At 39.7% G+C, this 19,169-nt stretch overlaps 1 protein-coding gene across 1 annotated transcript in view; it reads right to left on the bottom strand.

Annotated features, from left to right (window-relative positions):
* Window positions 1-19,169, bottom strand: part of pard3ba (par-3 family cell polarity regulator beta a) — a 351,893-nt gene that overhangs the window by 314,624 nt on the left and 18,100 nt on the right. Inside the window, exon 2 of the mRNA XM_030155442.1 lies at window positions 9,969-10,070. Coding sequence (XP_030011302.1) covers window positions 9,969-10,070 — 102 coding nt within the window. The remainder of the gene's footprint in view (window positions 1-9,968; window positions 10,071-19,169) is intronic.

Raw genomic sequence — 19,169 nt, 5'->3', positions numbered from 1 at the left:
GCATTTGGGGGGAAAAAATCAATTTATCACACAACAGAAGAAAAATAATGGCTGGCTCCAGGTGAACTATGGCTGATTCTAAAGAACCCATGCACGGATTCTAATTAATGTTCCCAAGTGTGAGCCGGGCATGTTGAACACACTCCATCTCCACAGGTAAGGGTGTACAGATCATGATTAGAATGTGAAGAGGGCATAGATTATGATTAGGCTGCATTCACGTGACATTTTCTAATCAGTGCACTTGAACCTCATGCTCCCGCTCATCACTAGCCATTCAGACAGCCATCGGAGTTACGTGACTATTCAGATGTCAATCAAACTCGGCTCGCCCCGGTGGCGGACGAGGCGAACGGAGGTGAGGGAGCGCCGTGTCACTGTGCGTCAAAGGCTAATCAGCACGTCTGTTCCTCGCAATCACGTCCCATTCACCCAAATTTTCCCGCAGTGGGTTAGTACGATTTAAGTACTGCTTTATTGTCGGCTGTCAGAGGAGATGACATCTGACATGTAATAACTGACTTCAGACAAATCAGCAAACGCAACACAGAGTCCTCCGCTTTCCCACGCAAATACAATCTAGCGCAACACTAGTTTATCTAGCAGTAGTCCCAACCCTTTTTGCTCGTGACCCCATTTTAACATCACAAATTTCTGGCAACCCCACACATTCAAAACTTAGACATTTTTTTGCTAAAATTAATTTGGTTTTGATCATGTAGTTTGCTATACTATGTTAATTATAATAGTAATAATACATTTTATTTATAAGCGCCCTTCAGGACACCCAAGGACACTGTACAGCAAAAAAGGGTAAAATGGACAATGCATAAAATACAAAGAAGTAAAGTAGATTAAAAAGTAATTACAGTAGAAATGAAAACATAAAATGGAGCTAGAATTTATTGTGCAATGCTGTACTGTAACATATTAGAAACGTTTTTCTCAATTTACAACACATATTACAACCATATATTGACTGTTGTCTAAGTCAGAAAATAATGTGTAACTTATTGCTCAATAATCCTTTAAATCAATATTAACCCATAAAGACTCAGTGCTACTTTTATGGCAGTTCCCAAATGCCTTTTTTTTCTTTCTATTTAACCTTTCTTAAGTGATTTATCACTATTTGTTGTAACATGATCCTTTTTATTTTGGTTTTTTTTTCAGTGTAAATCATATACTTTCCTATATTTAATTCACTGATCATGTAGATGTTCATTAAAGCTCACATTAAAGTTGAGTGTTACAACATCAAAAACAGAGACAACTGAAGAAAGTGACTTTTTTCAGGAAAGATATTAATAACTGAACATAAAAACAAGTGTCTCCAGCCACTGTCCTTGATCAAAGTCTGTGGGTTTTACTGGTGAATCAATGTTGTAGAAGATGAAGGTGTTTCCATGTTCACTACAGAGCCTCTGAACGTCCAAACAGGTCAAGCATCAAGCAATAAAAAACCTTCATGATTGAATTCTTCCACTTTAATTATCTAGTGCTGCAATGTGACTACTGTCCATGCACACATCACAGTATGATGCTGTCCTATGTACGATGCTATAGCTTTACTACTTTATTTAATAAGGCCAACGGTGCATTGTTTAACCATGAATGCCAGCAAACAGACCACTTATTTCAGTTTAGTGCTTCGGCATTAGCACACAACACCACCTTTCCCTTCATTCATGATTCTCAACCTTTTGGTGTGAATCTTAACCCATAAAGACCCAGACATCCACTGGTGACCATAATCATTCACTGATATAAACTGTTTAATACCTGTTGATCCACTAATTCTATCAATACCTGTAAATAACTGGGGTAAAATGCAGTTTGCCATCTTTTCATGGTCATCAGATATGACCCATTTGGATGTTCAGAAGCTCAGTAGTTACCCTGGAAACACCATCAACTTCTACAACATTGATTCACTAGTAAAACCTATGGAGTTGGATCAGTGACAGTGGATGGAGATCCTTATTCTATGTTCAGTTAATGATATATTTTGCAGAAAAATTGATCTTTTCTTCATTTTTTTTCTGTTTTGGGTATAATAACCTTCAACTTTAATCTGAGCTTTAATAAACATCAACATAATCAGCAAATTAATTATAGCAAAATACCTGATTTTCACTTAAAAATGTAAAATACAGAGGATAATATTAGAGTAAATGGTAATAAATTAGTTAAGAAAGGTTTTGAGATTTGAGAAGTGCCACAAAAATAACAGTGGGTCTTTATGGGTTAAGATGGAAACTTGACTTGTATGATCAAAGCTTAAATGAAGTAGTGAAATAAAAACCATATGGGCTTACCCTGTTACTTTATTCATTCAAGCCCCCTGCTTATAAATTCAACCCTTCATTTTATGTATGACATATATGTAAGAATCAAAGCACATCATGCACATCTGTGCAATCTGCAAAGTGAAGCGTGTAAATGCTTCCTTACACGGTGTCCAATTAAATAAGGTGATTATTCAAAGAGGTGTCGCTTATGACAAATGTTCCTGACCACAGATCCACTTTGAATATCATAACATACGCTTTTTCCAGCTTCGTGATGACATGAGGGAAAAAAAGAGATGGATGACGGGAGAAAGCACCAGATCAAGCAGTTGACATTTCAGAGTGAGATCAGCTGGGATACCTTTCCATTTACATTCCAGCAGCCAGAGCCTGCACTGAGGTTTGTGGACATCTTGTAGACGAGGTAATTAAAAAGAGCTAATTAAAGGGAGATGGAGGAAATCATTCCTTTTATTTCCATTAAATTTCCCATGAAATTAGATTTCTCGTTTGGCTGCGTGAGATAGAAGGTTACGATTTTATGTGGGTTTTTTTTTTTTTTTTTCTCCTCTCTCTGCTCAAATACAAGGTCCGTGGTGAGTTATGTGTATGTGTGTTCACGCACATGGAATGAGGAGTGGCAGTCCACTTATGAGAAGACGTTATGCTCTTTGAGTTTAATTCCCCATCTTGAGGACATCAATGTGACGAAAGAGGGCACAAATACACATATACGCATGACGATCCCCATTAAAAGTAAAGCTGCATGCAGCTGAGGAAAGAGAATGGTGGAAAATGGTCCTTCAGTCGAGTTTCATTTCTGCAGAGCCAGAATCAGGACTGTATCTGTGCAACCTGTTGGACAAAAACTGCCATGGAAACAGGAAACACCAACCGACATATGCTGCATGAGTATATATTATATGTTAATGGCATGACGGTTCTGACAGCCTGCCTAACAGCTCCTGTGTACCGAGGGGACGTGTGGGAGTGATGGCCGGGGCTAATGTATGATCCCAAAGGGCTGTGAGTGGGGAAAGAGTGACAGTTCTGGTAGCAGCAAATGGGCAATGTGTGGAGGTAAAGCACTACATCTGTTAATAAGAGAGAGGAGAGAGATGGAGGACAAAGTGGCCTGAAATGGGGAAAACAGGAAAGGCTCTGGAGCTCCAAATCACATTAGCAACAATGTAAAAACACTCCCTTCTTTGGGCCGATACCAATTTTTACAATAATAATTAGGCTAATATCCAATACCAATGTGATTTTTCATCTTATTTTGTTTTTGTTGTTATTTATCCCCCCCTTTTCTGCCAAAGAAAAAAGAAATGTTCTTCCCACATCTTTAGGTGACCTCAAACTCAATCACAATACACAGCAGTAGAAGCTGTTTGCATGAAGAATGCATGACATTAGGGATGCAAACAATTAATCAGCAATCAATTAGTTGTTGATAAGAATTTGCTCGATTAAATTATTAATTGTCAGTTAACTGCCCTTTTCCATGGCGGGATTTGTGGTGTCGACAGTAGGGGGCGCCACTTAGTAAAGGCTTCATCGCTGAAGTTGAATAACACCGCAGCTGGTTTAGCCGGTCATCGAACCGGATCATGGCGGTGATGACTTAGAATCGCTTTAGGGACATGGAGGAGCCCAACACAGACCAGCCCGTCTGTTTGTGGGAGCGGTGCACCCCCAGCTAAATACATGCACAAATGCGGGGTTGGTATCAGATCGGAACGTTTTCCCTGGAGGTTGGTGTAGTTCACGGTCATCTGGACTATCTGGTCAGTGTGACAGAAGTTGAAAAGATCGTCCAGGCTCCTGATCCGGGCCACAGGTATGTTCCACATTATGTCCCGGGGTCACCCTCCTCCCCCAACTCTCACCTGTCTGGATGGACCTCCTCACTCTCACCTGTCTCATCTGACTAGATGGACCTCCTCACTCTCACCTGTCTCATCTGACTAGATGGACCTCCTCATGTGCCCCCACCCAACTGCATCTTTACAGACTGGAACTAGCTACATCTGCAAATGGACGTCCATCAGTCCTGGTGCATCTACAGCCTGTCCGTCCATGGTAGTGGATCTCTCCTTCACTGTGGGTCTCCCCGAGGTTTCTCTTGTCCCACTGGAGTTGGAGTTTATCCTTGCTTTGAAGAAGGGTCTAAGGACAGGGGATGCCCAGGAAATTAAACCATTTCCTTCATCAACTGTTTATTTGACTGTTGTTTATTTTCATATTCAACTACTTCTACAAATAAAACTGAATTGAAGTGAATTTATTTCTGTTTTTTTTAATAATAAACAAGACACTAAGGTCGTCAATCAAAGCTCAGGTTGTGTTCTTCTATGAAACAATATATTCATTTATTTATTTATTTATTTATTAAACTGCCAAAGATTTCAACCATGATGATGATGATGATAACGATTATTGAAATGGAAACGCACATTAATTCCAATGTTCTTTTACTTTCTGAAAATTTGTATTGGAGATTGCACATAATCCCAGCCACTGTGTAAATTAAAATTAAATGCCATGGCCAAAAACCTTTTAATACTGCACCATCATACCTAATGTTCAAGGTTCTCTGAGAAACACATTAAAGAGTAGATCTGCTGGTATCTGAGAGGTGAAGGAAAGCTGGAAAATTGATGTTAAGTGGTCTCTAAACTGAGGGGGTCGGACCGAAATCAATGTGACACCGGCGGACGGGAGGCAGAAGCTGTGATGTCTGCCCACTTCGCTGTGCCATTAACAAAGTAGTGGGGTATCTGACAGGTCAATGACTCCAACCATAACGCCTCCAGCTGTCATGGGGAAGTAGAAGCGACCAAAGCTCTAGGGCAAACACACACACACACAGCAGAGGCCGGGGTCACAGAGGTGAGCTTCGTATAGTATAATGGACTGAACCGCGACCTGCGCTGGACTCTTTTATCCCACAGTCCTTTGTGTCGGAGTGTGTACGCTGTATACGTGGTCACACCTCAGCCAACACCCCGTGGCCCTCTCCGCTTTCATCAGCTTGATATTAATATTCATGAGGAGGCTGGTGGCCGGTGTCTCGACACGGGGGGCTAACGAACGGAGCGTGTGCGTGTATATTTGCTTGGCGTGTTGCTGAAGTGTAATCAAATCACAGCCGCCCTCTCATCTCCGCCCTCATCAACCACCAGTGGCGTTCCCTTTCCCGACACGCTAATGCTAACATGCTACATGCCTGCCTGCGGTTTGGTTCAGACGTGTTTGTGTGTGTGTGTGTGTGTGTGTGTGTGTGTGTGTGTGGGAGCATGTGTGCGGTGAATAATAGTCAGGGGCTGTCCCAGATAAAGAGGTCTGGACTCGCGGCTAAGCTAACCACTAGGCGTACAAATAGCTTGCCATTATCTCTCATTAGCATCCGTGGCTAACACAGGACCCATGCTGTGCGGTGGAGGGCCCTCACAATAGGACCACTCCTGTATGATTGATGGTGTAACAGCATCAGCCCACAATAACGGAACAAAAAGAGAAAAGCACTAAAGATAGAATCTGTCGGCTGAGGCGCAGTAATAAAAACGTAGACAAACAAAAGGAAGTCAGACTAATCAAGAATGCCAGGCACAGCTCATTAATCTACGAGAGCCGGCAGCGTTTGGGAGCCCGCAGATAAGTTGGATGACTGGCACGTTGTGACGATCACGTGCTCGTCCCATTCCATCTGATATCTTTTCATCGGGAGCAAAAACAAAAGGGTAAAAATGAGAGATGGGATGAGAAGCAAGAGGGTGGATGCTGAGAGGTGGTGGTAGTGGTGGTGAGGGGGGCGTGGGGGGGGGGGGGGGGTGGACGACACAAAGGTAAATAGGACAGCTTGGTTTTGTGGTTGAAGCCTTTGCACGGCGGAGTTCCCACAAGAACGCTGAGAGTCGGGTTAAGTTTCCGCTCAAAGAATCTGATCAAGTGCCGGAGCTGGGTCTGATCTGTGGCACTTCATCATTACTCTGAGGATGAAGAAAGAAAGAAGGTTTACGTCGGAGAAAATGAGTCATTAAAACCCGTGACTCGCCCTCTTATGCACGAGTACGATGCAGAATTTATGATTAGAATCCCTATCATCTCAGAAAATGAAGCCTCTTTTTTTCTGTGATTGCAAAAACATTTTATTTTCTCCCTCTGATGAAGACTCCCACTGAGTTTACACATCTATTATTTACTTCTGTCCCCTTTTTCATAAAGAGTATTTTTGCCAAACTTGCAACCCTACATGCACATACACACACACTTACACACTTTCCATTGTTCATACAGCTTAAATCACCAGTTGTTATTGTATGGAACAGGATTGGCTGAATATTCCATTTCCATTTCATTTGGCCTTCCTGCTGACTAAGTGTTGGTAATTCATCATTCGTCCGGGCCCAGGGCTTATGAATATGGATTTCGGGCAGTTTATTAGCACATCTTAGGAATGCATTATGGGAAATTAGCAAGAGAAATTAAATTGGTTCTTTATAGAAACTGGGCCATTGTCTGTGTGTGTGTATAAAACACAGTCAACTTTAACTGCCGCCGCCTCTTTTGTGACATTATATCAGTGCACTTCTAAAGAACGTCCCTGTGCACAAGGCCTCGTGGCTTTAACTGTGAAACTCTATTCTGTCAAATACAACAGAGAGGAGAGGATTCAGCTGATGCATTATTAAAAGAAATGCACTTATTGTGAAATTCTGTCCTGATACAGATGCTTAAAATAACACTCTGACTAATAGATATAGATACAAACAGAGCTGCTTTGTTTGCTTTTGTAGTCGTGTCATTTGCAGGGATGTCAAACTCAATTTAGTTCAAGGGTCACATTCAGCCCAGTTTGATCTCCAGTGGGCCGGACCAATAAAATAATAACCTAGAAATAATAGTCGCTTTTCCATTGGACATCTGTGCAAAACTTTACAGATATTTACTAAATGTCGCAAAAACAGAAGTGCGTAATGTCGGTTTTTCCATTAAATCACAAATGCGATGATTTGTTTATTTATTATCGCGAGATGACACGAGAAGTCATTCCATAAACATAGCAATGAATGTAAATATGGTGTTGATTTACAGATATATTCATTATTATTATATATTACCCCTCTATCTCGTACTAAATTAAAAATGATTGAGTTTCCTGGTGCGTCCACACATACCGACACGTTTCTTCTTCTTCTTCTTCGCTTCTTGTAACGTACATCAACATCCATTTTTTTAATTCACCTGACTAATTGTGAAAAAAGGTCTTTCCATTGCAGTTTTGTGTGATATACCATTTGCGCTATGCCTGAAAAACCACCTCTCGCCAGCGCAAAAATTTTTAATCAAAAAATGAGAGTTTTGGTGAAATTGTCATTTTTCCATGAGGTAAATTTTTATGCGCAAGTTATATTTGCGCAATTTAAGGGTCAGTGGAAAAGCGAATAATGATAACTCCAAATGTTTACCTTACAAATACATTATATTATGGAAATATTACCATTTACAAACTGTCCTTTCATAAAAAAGATGTGAATAACCTGAAAAAAACTGATCAACAATCTCTCCTTCAGCCCAATGGCCCCTGAACTCGTGGTGTTGCAGGTTTACTACTCAAACATACACGCAAATAACACAGGATTAGAAAAAAATAATTATAACATATCAATATCTCTCAGTGACTGACTGACAATAATGAGGAAATGTGCTTAACAGTGTGCTAATTTCTTGCCAATACAGCCCATCAGGACTCAGACGTCTGTGCCAATCAGTTGCTGAACATGATCTGGACTCATTTCAAGTCTGCTTTCCACAAACTCCTACGTGTTCATTTCATTATCAATAAACCAAGGTGTCAATTGTCATTACGATACCAGTAATGTGTGTACTGCCATGGTTTCACTGTGCAAATAGAGAAATCCACTGACTGTGTCTAGAGTGTCTGTTCTCTACAGTACATGTCAAAACTGAAAAGACATTTCATTTGCAATTCAAATTGTGAACAGTGATTGTGATCAAAAATACTGTGATATGATCTTCTGGCCACCACTAATACAGACTAAATGGTTCTTCAAGGAAATAAATGCCAGATTAACCCGTTATAACAGGCCGCCTAGGTCTCTTCATGTTTTCTTTGCAATAAAAGTGTCTGAAAATGTCTTTTTTGCCAATTCATTTGCACCTTTGTTTTCAGGAAGAACTAAAATTTCAATATCTGGACATTAATTATCATTATTATAAATAATACACGCTTAAAACAGTGACTTGAAGTTTTTAGCAAATTTATTATCAGAAACAACTGTAAATGTCCAAAACTAAACTTTTTGAGGTTGCAGAAATAAACTTTAAACTATTTTACATCTGTTCAAACATGCTTTTTGGTCTGGAACATTCAGTATCCATATTAAGGCTTCATATTTGTTGTTATTTCACTGCGTTTTTTAGCCTGAGCATTCCTTTCTACTTGTAATAGAGTCCCACATTGTTGCTGTAAAGTATTGTATAGAGTTGGAAAGCTCAGGATCTCAGCTTTCTGATGCCATTTGAATTTTGTGGAAAGCACAAACGGTTCAGGAGTTACAGAAATTTCAATGCTGTAAAGTGCAAAATGTAGCGCTGGAGAGATTACTGTTGTTAAAGGGTTGAAAAGGCAATAAAGTAATTTGTTTTCACCTCAATTGGCAGGTTTCAGGTTTTTTTGCCAATTCATTTGCACCTTTGTTTCCAGGAAGAACTTAACCTTCGATATCTGGACATTAATTATCATTATTATAAATAATAAATGCTTAAAACAGTGTGTTTCAGTAAAAATAGAAAAGTTTTTAGTATATTTATTATCAGAAACAACTGTAAATGTCCATAACAAAATTTTTTGAGATTGTAAAAATAAACTTTCAACTATTTTACACCTACATTTGTTATTTCCGTATATTTTTTAGCCTACGTGTCAGTCTCTGAAATAGTTCCTTTCTACTTGTAAGAGTCCCACATTGCTGCCAAAACGTGCTATATAGTGTCAGAAAGCTCAGGATCTCAGCCTTCTGATGCCATTTGAATTTTGTGAATAGCACAAACGGTTCAGGAGTAACAGTAATTTGAATGCTGTAAAGTGCAAAATGCAGCGCCAGTGACATTGCCGTTGTTAAAGGGTTAATCAAATAACAAAGAAAAAACATGCTTTTTTGCCGGGCTACATCTTCCTAAGCCGGCATGCACAGAATTAAATCATAGTCAACCTCAAAGTTTGTTTCCTTTGGTCCCAATCAAAGCAGAAAAACTGATTTTGTCACATTTCATATGAAGACGGTTTCAGTTTCTAATACCAAGTGACAAGCGAAAAGGGTTTGGAGTCACAAAGACTTTGTTTATTGGACATCATGTCATCCTGCCAGGCTGGAGACTTAAAGAAGGGAGACAAAACAAATCCTTTACCAGACTCTCTGCATAGCCAAGAATGACAGATACCTTCTGCTGTAATTCAGTCGCTCACAACGGCTGTGAAAAAAAGCCTCTCCTTCTCATTTTGTAATGCTAAACTGCTTGGCTATGAGAGACGGCTGTCAATCAAATGTCAACATGTCTGCATATGGTAGACAGAATAGGAGCAGGAGAGAATGAGGAGGAGAAAGATGCACAAACAAGGAAAAGCACAACACACTGGCGTCATGTCCTCACCTTCTCTCTGTCCTCCACTAGGTCCATGAGCAGGTCGTCCATGTCCAGGATTCCTCCGTCACTGTATTCCAAGTGGTGGGTCTTCACTGCACTGGGGCCATGCTGCACACAGACACACCAGTTAGACAACACTGGGAGGTCAGAGGTCAGTTTAACAGCAAACTCACTGGCCCATTAAGTGTAGAATCCTGTTTTATTCATAGATGCCAGCTTTGAAGGGATGTGGTTACTTCTTCATAAAAGTATAAAACTTCAAATATTTTGAGCCCTGAGCATTATGATACTTTCACTAAAAAAAACATCCTGTTCCTAATGGTGACAGATATCTCACACAGCGGAAGCATTCAAGACTTTATTAGCCCAACACCTCATCCTGCTAAACTGGAAGAACCCAAGATCTCCATCTCACACTTGATGGCACGAAGGGGTAATCTGAAACTACAAAAAAGAGGAAATATGGGAGAATTCTACTCCACACGAAGACCTTTCAAAGATTACTTTGACAAGGTGTCTGCAGATGATTGGGAGGAGTAATGATATTGGGGGCCTCCTTTTTCTTCTGCTTTTTCCAGGAAGCAATTTTTAGATTCTTTTCATGTTCACTGAATGTAAATCTGTACACATGAGGATGCATGGGATTGTTGGTGGGTAGGGGAGAAAAACTGTCGAGTCACATGTATATTATGCGTTTGCTTTCTTGTACTTTTGTACTGTGCAATGAAAACTTAAAACAAAAAAACAAACATCCTGTAGCAAAATTTTTTTACTTCTTGCAACAAACATGATCATAAAGAATATATGGTGATGTCTACACCTATATTTAGACAATCAAGAGACAATGATAATATGGGGATAAATGTCATAATGTGAAACTTTAAAACAATAAATAAATAAATAAAGGGTAAAGAGACATCCTCATAGACTGAAAGATTGAAAACTAATTTAAAAAAAGCCTTCAAAAAGTCTTGAAAAAGCCAAGTTGCATTAAATATTGTTCTACTTATAAAGATTTCTTTTTCTTTTTTGTCAGACAGATGGATAAAAATGCATTTTTACCTTGACATGTTTCGGCTACAACCTGTTGCTATCCTCAGAAGGGTCACTTGATGTTACTGTGACGTGTCATTGTCAGCTGTTTTATCCAGGTTTGCCAGGCAACAGGGGACGATTATGCCCCCTGCTGCCTGGCATCCCACAGAAGGCTACAGGTTGTAGCCGAAACATGTCAAGGTAAAAATTAACTTTTTTCCATCTGCCTGCCACAAAAGAAAAGTAAATCTTTATAAGCTCTAGTAGACAGTATGAACCTAATCGGACTATTGTTCTACTCTTTAGATTTAAAACTCTACTCTGACATTATAAAGATATAGCTTGGGATCTTTAACCACATTTTCTGTGTTATTATGTCCGCTTCATATAATATGATGCATACATATGATTATCCCAGAAAGTAAAAACACCACCAGGGTCATTTTGGAGTATTGCTGCAATGACTCTGTCTCTCAAAGGTCTCACAATAAGACTACTTTTTTTTTTTTTGCAATCTGCTTATCAAGTCTGACATCATGGCCCCATAAAACTCCTTTCTGGTTTGAATGTGTCTTAAATACCTCTTAAGCTACAGGTCCATTTACAGCAGTGCTTCCCTTTCCATCATTCTCAGCTCTGTGCATCCCCTAAATGGGGCCGTGTCATAAAATGTTACTCTATGTAACACTAAAGGGCAGACAAACAAACACCTCATAAAAGCCTTACTCTGTATCAGGGCTATCTGTAAAGATCCGGTTTAGCAGATGCAGTGGGAACTAACATCAGTAGCCGTTAATGCTAATGGTGCATAACATTAAACATGTTTTTCTTCTTTCCCCCTCATTCATTTAAAGGAGTGATATTTTGCTTTTTTTTAAATGGAATTATGCATTTTAAAACATTTCCCTGTGGTCTACATAAACTGTAAATGCTCTGCTTGGGTCCGAATTCTTCATTAATTCAACTCCACAGGTCCATCTTCAACAATATTTCTGACTAATGACACCAGAAAGGTCGTTTTGAGCGCTGGCCCTTTAAATGCACATGAGCCACTTGACGCCCCACCCCCTCCAGGTTGTTGGCTGTGCTGCTCTGTCTCGTTCAACCAACAACTGAACATTTTAGCTCCAATTTGGACATATTTTCAGATTTTACTACAACCGCTGCTGCTGATAAACAATTATGTCGTACTCAAAAAATGTTCATCGGAAGTCTTGACCCTAGATGTGCAAATGTCGTGACGTAACTAGTTATAAAACGTAACAAATTAAGCAGGAATTAAAACAGGTTGAAGAAATCCACTCGATTTTTGCCAAAATGAATATAAAGATAGCTTTGCAGCACCTGGAGGGTTCAAATTCAAACGTTATGAACTATTAGGGTCCAAATACACAAATACATGAACCAAAGACTAATAAAAGTGGGTTTAGCAAAATATGACCCATTTAAGAACTGTAACTTTACTTATGAGCCACCATCTACTTCCTCTGCACTTAATCATCATACATGTAAAATGGTAGAATGACAACTGGATACGTTTTATGGATTTGGGGACAAACTACAGCAGTAGACAGAACAAAACTGGACCCAGAAACAGAAAATGGCTTAAACTGTGGATAGACACCTACAAATGTTAGTTCCCCACTTCCCCATTTTCCTGTTTTTCATATACTTCTGACAGTTTGTAAATACTTGTTTCACAAATTTACATATCGTTACTGTCAGGAAACCTCTTTTGTCCAAAACAGTTATTTTTCAGGAAACTGGAAAAACAATGTATATTCCAAATAAATGAATGGAGTAAAGAGATGTTGCCACAAACTGTTTTCAACACTTTTCATTAGTTAAATATTTCTAAAACAGTCAGGGTATTGTGAAGACTGACCAATAAGGATATCTGCTCCACTTTAACCAGGATCACAGGGGTTAATGTCCCATTGGACCCTAAACGTCACAGTTCTCTAAACAATGCACACGTCGAATTTATGGAAGTTGCTCTATGTGTGATTGCCCTCTTCTCATTGATAGGTGGTGTTTTGAGATGAATATGTTTATGTTTACGCATTTGGCAGACGCTTTTTTCCAAAGCGACTTACAGGGGAAAACCAATTAAATCACTCAATCAATCAAATTTTATTTATATAGCGCCAGATCACAAAAAAGTTATCTCTTGACATTTTATATATAGAGTTGGTCAAAACCAGACTCTAAGTCAATTCTACAGAAACCCAACAGAATCCTCCTGGAGCAAACACTTGTGACTGGTGACAGTGGCGAGGAAAAACTTCCCTTTAACAGGCAGAAACCTCGAGCAGACCCAGACTCCTGGAGGATGGCCGTCTGCCTTGACCAGTTGGGGTTAAAGAGAGAGAGTAGAGAAGGGGAAAAAGAGAGAGCGATAGAGATAGGGACTGGGGGAGAGGGGGAGAAGGGGGGAGTAGGGGGAGACACATGGAGGCGGTTGAGGATAAGTGAGTGGTGATGATGAGGGCAGGGAAGAGGCCGGACCACCGCAGCAGGTCCAGAGATAATCGTGAAAGAATCTGTGGTTGTCCTGGGAAAAACCTTATTAGAATATTTAAAATGGAATGTTTGAAAGTGCTAGGACAGGAGGTGCTCTCAGAAGAGCTGGGTCTTCAGGAGCTTCTTGAAGATAGGCAGGGATGACTCTGTTCTTGTAGCACTTGGTAGAGCGTTCCACCAACGTGGAACGACCCATGAAAAGAGCCTGGATTGTCTTGTACAAGGTCTGGGGACCACCAGACTACGTTCCCCAGACGAGCGGAGTGGTCGTGGGGCGACATAAGCTTTTATTAGTGCACCTAAGTAGACAGGAGCAGACCCACGGAGAATTTTGTAGGCTAGGATTAAAGATTTGAATTTGATGCGGGCAGCTATGGGTAGCCAGTGTAACTCAATGAGTAAGGGGGTGACATGTGCCCTTTTAGGCTGATTGAAGACCAGACGCGCTGCTGCATTCTGGACCATCTGTAGTGGTTTGACAACACAAGCTGGGAGGCCCGTTAGAAGAGCATTGCAGTAGTCAAGACGGGAGATAACCATAGTCTGCACCAGGAGCTGGGTGGCCTGTTCGGTTAGGTATGGCCTGATCTTTCTTAGGTTGAACAGAGTGAAACGGCATGATCGGGTGACAGAGGCAACGTGATCCGTGAAGGTCAACTGATTATCAATCATGACTCCCAAGTTACGTACTACACTGGTAGGAGCCAGAGGTATGGAGTCAATAGTGATGGAGATGTCCTGCTGTATGGTTGGCTTAGCTGGGAAGACCAGCAGTTCAGTTTTGGACAGGTTCAGCTGAAGGTGATGGGCTTTCATCCATGCAGATATGTCAGAGAGACAATCTGAGATCCGCACTGAGACTGTGGAGTCATCAGGTGGGAATGACAGATAGAGCTGGGTATCATCAGCATAGCAATGATATGAGAAGCCGTGTGAGTGGATGATCTGACCGAGTGAGGTGGTGTATATGGCAAAAAGGAGGGGGCCCAACACAGAGCCTTGGGGGACCCCCGTGGTGAGGCGGTGAACTGCTGATGTGTGCCCTAGCCAGGACACACTGAAGGACCGACCAGTAAGGTAAACAGGTAAGTGAATACCAGTAAGGTGAATAGTTGCATCCCCCTGGAAAAAAATCACTTATTGTCTCAGAAAACGATATAACACCTTTTTGAAAATTTGGCAGCCATATTTAGATCATATCGGTACATCTGTTACACCAAGTACTTAATGTAGTTGTCTGTACTGACCTTGTACACTGACTGTTTTTCCTTTCTTTTTTAATATTACTTATTTATTAAATTTTTTTGGGGTGGGGGGTGGGGGTAAAAAGATTATCCTTCACACCTTGGCTTTTGTTATGTCTCTATACTGTTGGTATATTGATATGTTTGTACACATTGTGTATATAAAACTGAAATAAAATATTTTTTTAAAAAGACTAATAGAATCATTTTATGACAAAAAAAACAAGATTACTCAAAAAGTTATGGACAGATTTAGATGAAATTTTCAAGAAATGTTGATACTGGCACATGGAACAAATGACTAAATTTTGGTGGTGATCGGGGGGGGGGGAGGGGACTGATCTGTCTTGGCGGAGGTCTGTGCTCTCCAAGTGCTTTTCTAGTATTCATTCTGAAACAGACATCTATTTTAGTGTATCCATTTGTTTTGACACTGTACATGTACATGTGCAGAAGAATGTGAGGGTGAGGATGGGGGGGGGCAGGAACATTTCCAGTTTTTCCAGGCACATTCCAGGCTGGTTTCTCTATCACCATGAAGACAGAGGTCAGAGTGAACACACCCAAACCGATCAGGAACTACAGCGAGTACACTGCGATATCCATTGACAATGAGAACGACTTTTCACTGAGCTGCAATCTGAAATCAGAGTGTTTACACAGGAAATAAAAACAGAAGTACAAGAACAATAGTGTCTTCCCCTTTTAACAATGCACAGTGTGTTGTAGTAATCTCACATTTAAGATCAGCCTGTGACAAATAGTTTAATCCTTTTATGAAAGGTCGCCTAGGTGTCTTTATGTTTTCTTTGCAATAAAAGTGTCAGACAATGTCTTTTTTGCCAATTCTTTTGCACCTTTGCTTTCAGGAAGAACTTTACTTTCAATATCTGGACATTAATTATCATTATTATAAATAATAAAAGCTTAAAACAGTGTGTTTTAGTAAAAAAGAAAAAAAGACTTGAAGTTTTTCGCATATTTATTATCAGAAACAACTGTAAATGTCCATAACGAAACTTTTTGTTCTGTTCCAACACGCTTTTTGGTCTTGAAAAAGCATGACATCTGTGCCAATCAGTTGCTGAACATGATCTGGACTCATTTCAAGTCTGCTTTCCACAAACTCCTACGTGTTCATTTCATTATCAATAAACCAAGGTGTCAATTGTCATTATAATACTTGTAATGTGTGTACTGCCATGGTTTCACTGTGCAATTAGAGAAATCCACCGACTGTGTCTAGAGTGTCTGTTCTCTACAGTACATGTCAGAACTGAGAAGACATTTCATTTGCAATTCAAATTGTGGACAGTGATTATGATCAAAAATACTGTGATATGATCTTCTGGCCACCACTAATACAGACTAAAGGGTTCTTCAAGGAAATAAATGCCAGATTAACCCATTATAACGGGCCGCCTAGGTGTCTTCATGTTTTCTTTGCAATAAAAGTGTCAGAAAATTTGTTTTAAGGGTCAAAGAGAATCTTTTTTTCACTATTTGGTCAAAATGGACAAACTATGTTCAAACTGCATTTGAATATGTCAGTCATGTGATAACATTTATATAATATACATTTCTGTTTAGGTTAATGCAAACATACACACCTTATTGTGTCTTAATGTGTTGATGAAGAAGCAGAGCAAGCCCCTCTTCCCATCCACTTTTTAAATTGTTTTGTTTTTTTGTTTTTTTTGGTCTATATTCTACTAAAAAACTTGGATTAGCATCTTCATTCAGTTCGATGTGTGGCTACTGAAATGCACCCAAAAGGGAAGTTTTGTATGACCTGCTTTTCCAAATAAACAAAGAATGGGAAAAAAAAAAACTGTCAGAAAATGTCTTTTTTGCCAATTCATTTACACCTTTGTTTTGCAGGAAGAACTAAACTTTCAAAATCTGGACATTTATTATCATTATTATAAATTATAAATGCTTTTAACAAAAAAGATAAAAATTACTTGAAGTTTTTAGCATATTTATTATCAGAAACAACTGTAAAATGTTTTAGGATGGCAGAAATAAACTTTCAATTTTTTTACATCTGTTCAAACTTGCTTTTCGGTTGTGAACATTCAGTATCTACATTATGAATTCATATTTTTTGTTATTTCCAGGTCCTGGACGTTCCTTTCGACTGGTAATAGAGTCCCACATTGCTGCCATAAAGTCTTGTATAGTGTCGGAAAGCTCAGGATCTCAGCTTTCTGATGCCATTTAAATTTTGTGGATAGCGCTAACAGTTGAGGAGTTACAGTAATCTGAATGCTGTTGAGTGCAAAAGGTAGCGCTGGAGAGATTGTTGTTGTTAAAGGGTTAAAAAGATGATAAAGTAACTTGTTTTCACCTCAGTCGACAGGGTTCAGACTCCCAAACTAAGTAATATTTCCCAAGCTTTATCATTCCCAACAGTGTGCACACCAGAAAATGGCCCATTAGAAACTGCCCATACCAATGAACAATCTGTCCAGAGTGGTACAAGTCGGCAAAACCAGCTAAATTAGCAGCGATAGTCTATAAGCCTCGGAGGCTGGGATGAGTTTGGCTGAGAACCAGCGAGCGGCTTCTGCTGTATCACCGAGTCCTCTTGTGAATGAGCCTGTTCTTGCTTCGCTGCGTCCCAATGCTAATCACGGTTGCACAATAAGAGGGGTGTCTGCCTTTTCACAATGGGCCAAGTCCATTCTCTTAAAAAAAAAAAAAAAAAAAAAAAAAATGGTTGGGAGAGCCTGGGTTTTCAATCACAGGAAGAAAAGCCAGAACCTCCCTTTCTTCACAAGTGGCCACAATACAGAGCTAGAGCTGAGAGAGACAGAGCAAGCACAGTGATCTATAACGACACTGCAGTCCACGTATAGTGTGATGGTATTGTTCCACAAATACATGGACAGTCGAGGAAGGGGTACAGGGATCTAAGGCCTAGAGTAGTCCATCACTGACTATGTTTACAGCAACACTAATATTCTACAACAATGTACAACCTGAAATCATCACAATTAGACTTTTTACTGCAGTCACTGACACCAGGCCTGTTTGCAGAAACTTCTATGTATTCTATATAACCCAATAAACAACAGGCTGGGAAGACAATTATAGCAAAAAAGAAAAATCCACACACACCTACTTCTAAACACTGGACCAGAGGTTGTGCTAGACATTTTTATTGTCCATAATTTTGACAGACAGGGTAAAAATTCCATCATAACACATTATTATCCGTCATTTCAAATAAAATTTTTAATGATGAGACATATTTAGTAGCATTTAATGTTCAAAAACATCTCAGTGGTGAACTGTAGCTGCTGCTGGCTGATAAACATCGCGTTTATCAATGCCATCACATTTACAGGGCTTTTTAAAATAACTAAGGAGACTCGGCTGTCTTGACATTTTGCACTAGCAAAGTAGCATATAATTTTGGCTAAAGTCAGCTAAACAACGAGAAAAGACTTGACAATGAGTGATTAATATTAGAGCTGCACAATATATCATTTGAGCATCGTCATCGCAATGTACATGTGCATAACAGTCACATCACAGGTCCTGCGATGTAGGAGGCAAAGGAACTCGACGTGTTCTCATCTAATTTCAACCCGAGTACCTGACACACACTGTGCACAGCGATCCACCAATCAAGATCCTTCTTAATCAGTTGAGCCAAAGCAGACCACGCCCCTGCACATGGAGTGAGTCACTGGTAACAACATTGAAAAATGAGCAACGAACAAGAGAAAATCACCGAAAACAAAGACTTGGTACCAAAAAGAAAAGCAACATCAGTTATCTGGAATTATGTCTGTTGTTGTGTTTTCTGCTCCATGACAGTGACTGTACTCCTCTTCTATTTGAGTCATTATTTACAGCCATATGTAATCAAGTATGACGTTGATTAGCTCTGAAAATGTGACCTGGGATGGTGTTTACCAGCTTCTAACAAGACTAATTCCTCACTACTTCCACAACACACTGTTATTAAGTTATTAAGTTTATCAATCTGAGTAGATGTTGTACTTTTGTGGCTTACATTTCTCTGTATGGAGCCTGAAAGTGATAGAAATTTCAATTTCCATTGTGAGCTTTTCCTTGAAAACGAAGCATTTACCTTCATGATATTGGTTGTTTATGAGCTCAGTAATGTCCACAATCATCTGACAATATGATCATGTAATATTTTTCACCAAATCATGCATTGAAGAGCTTACAGCCGTAGCAATATTCAACGTACAGCAAAAAGACGTCAAATGGAAGAACAGAACAGAACAGGCATTCATGGTATTTTAGGTGTTTTGTACACACCAACGGTAACATACCATAATGTGAAGAATAAACACTTCAGAGATTACTGTGGCTTCAGAGTTCCTCATCTGCAAACCTGCCTTAGTGCACACAGAAGTGCAAGGTT

This window comes from Sphaeramia orbicularis, chromosome 2, assembly GCF_902148855.1.
Source record: "Sphaeramia orbicularis chromosome 2, fSphaOr1.1, whole genome shotgun sequence".
Classification (NCBI taxonomy): domain Eukaryota; kingdom Metazoa; phylum Chordata; class Actinopteri; order Kurtiformes; family Apogonidae; genus Sphaeramia; species Sphaeramia orbicularis.
This window is presented reverse-complemented; position numbering and strand designations above follow the sequence as displayed.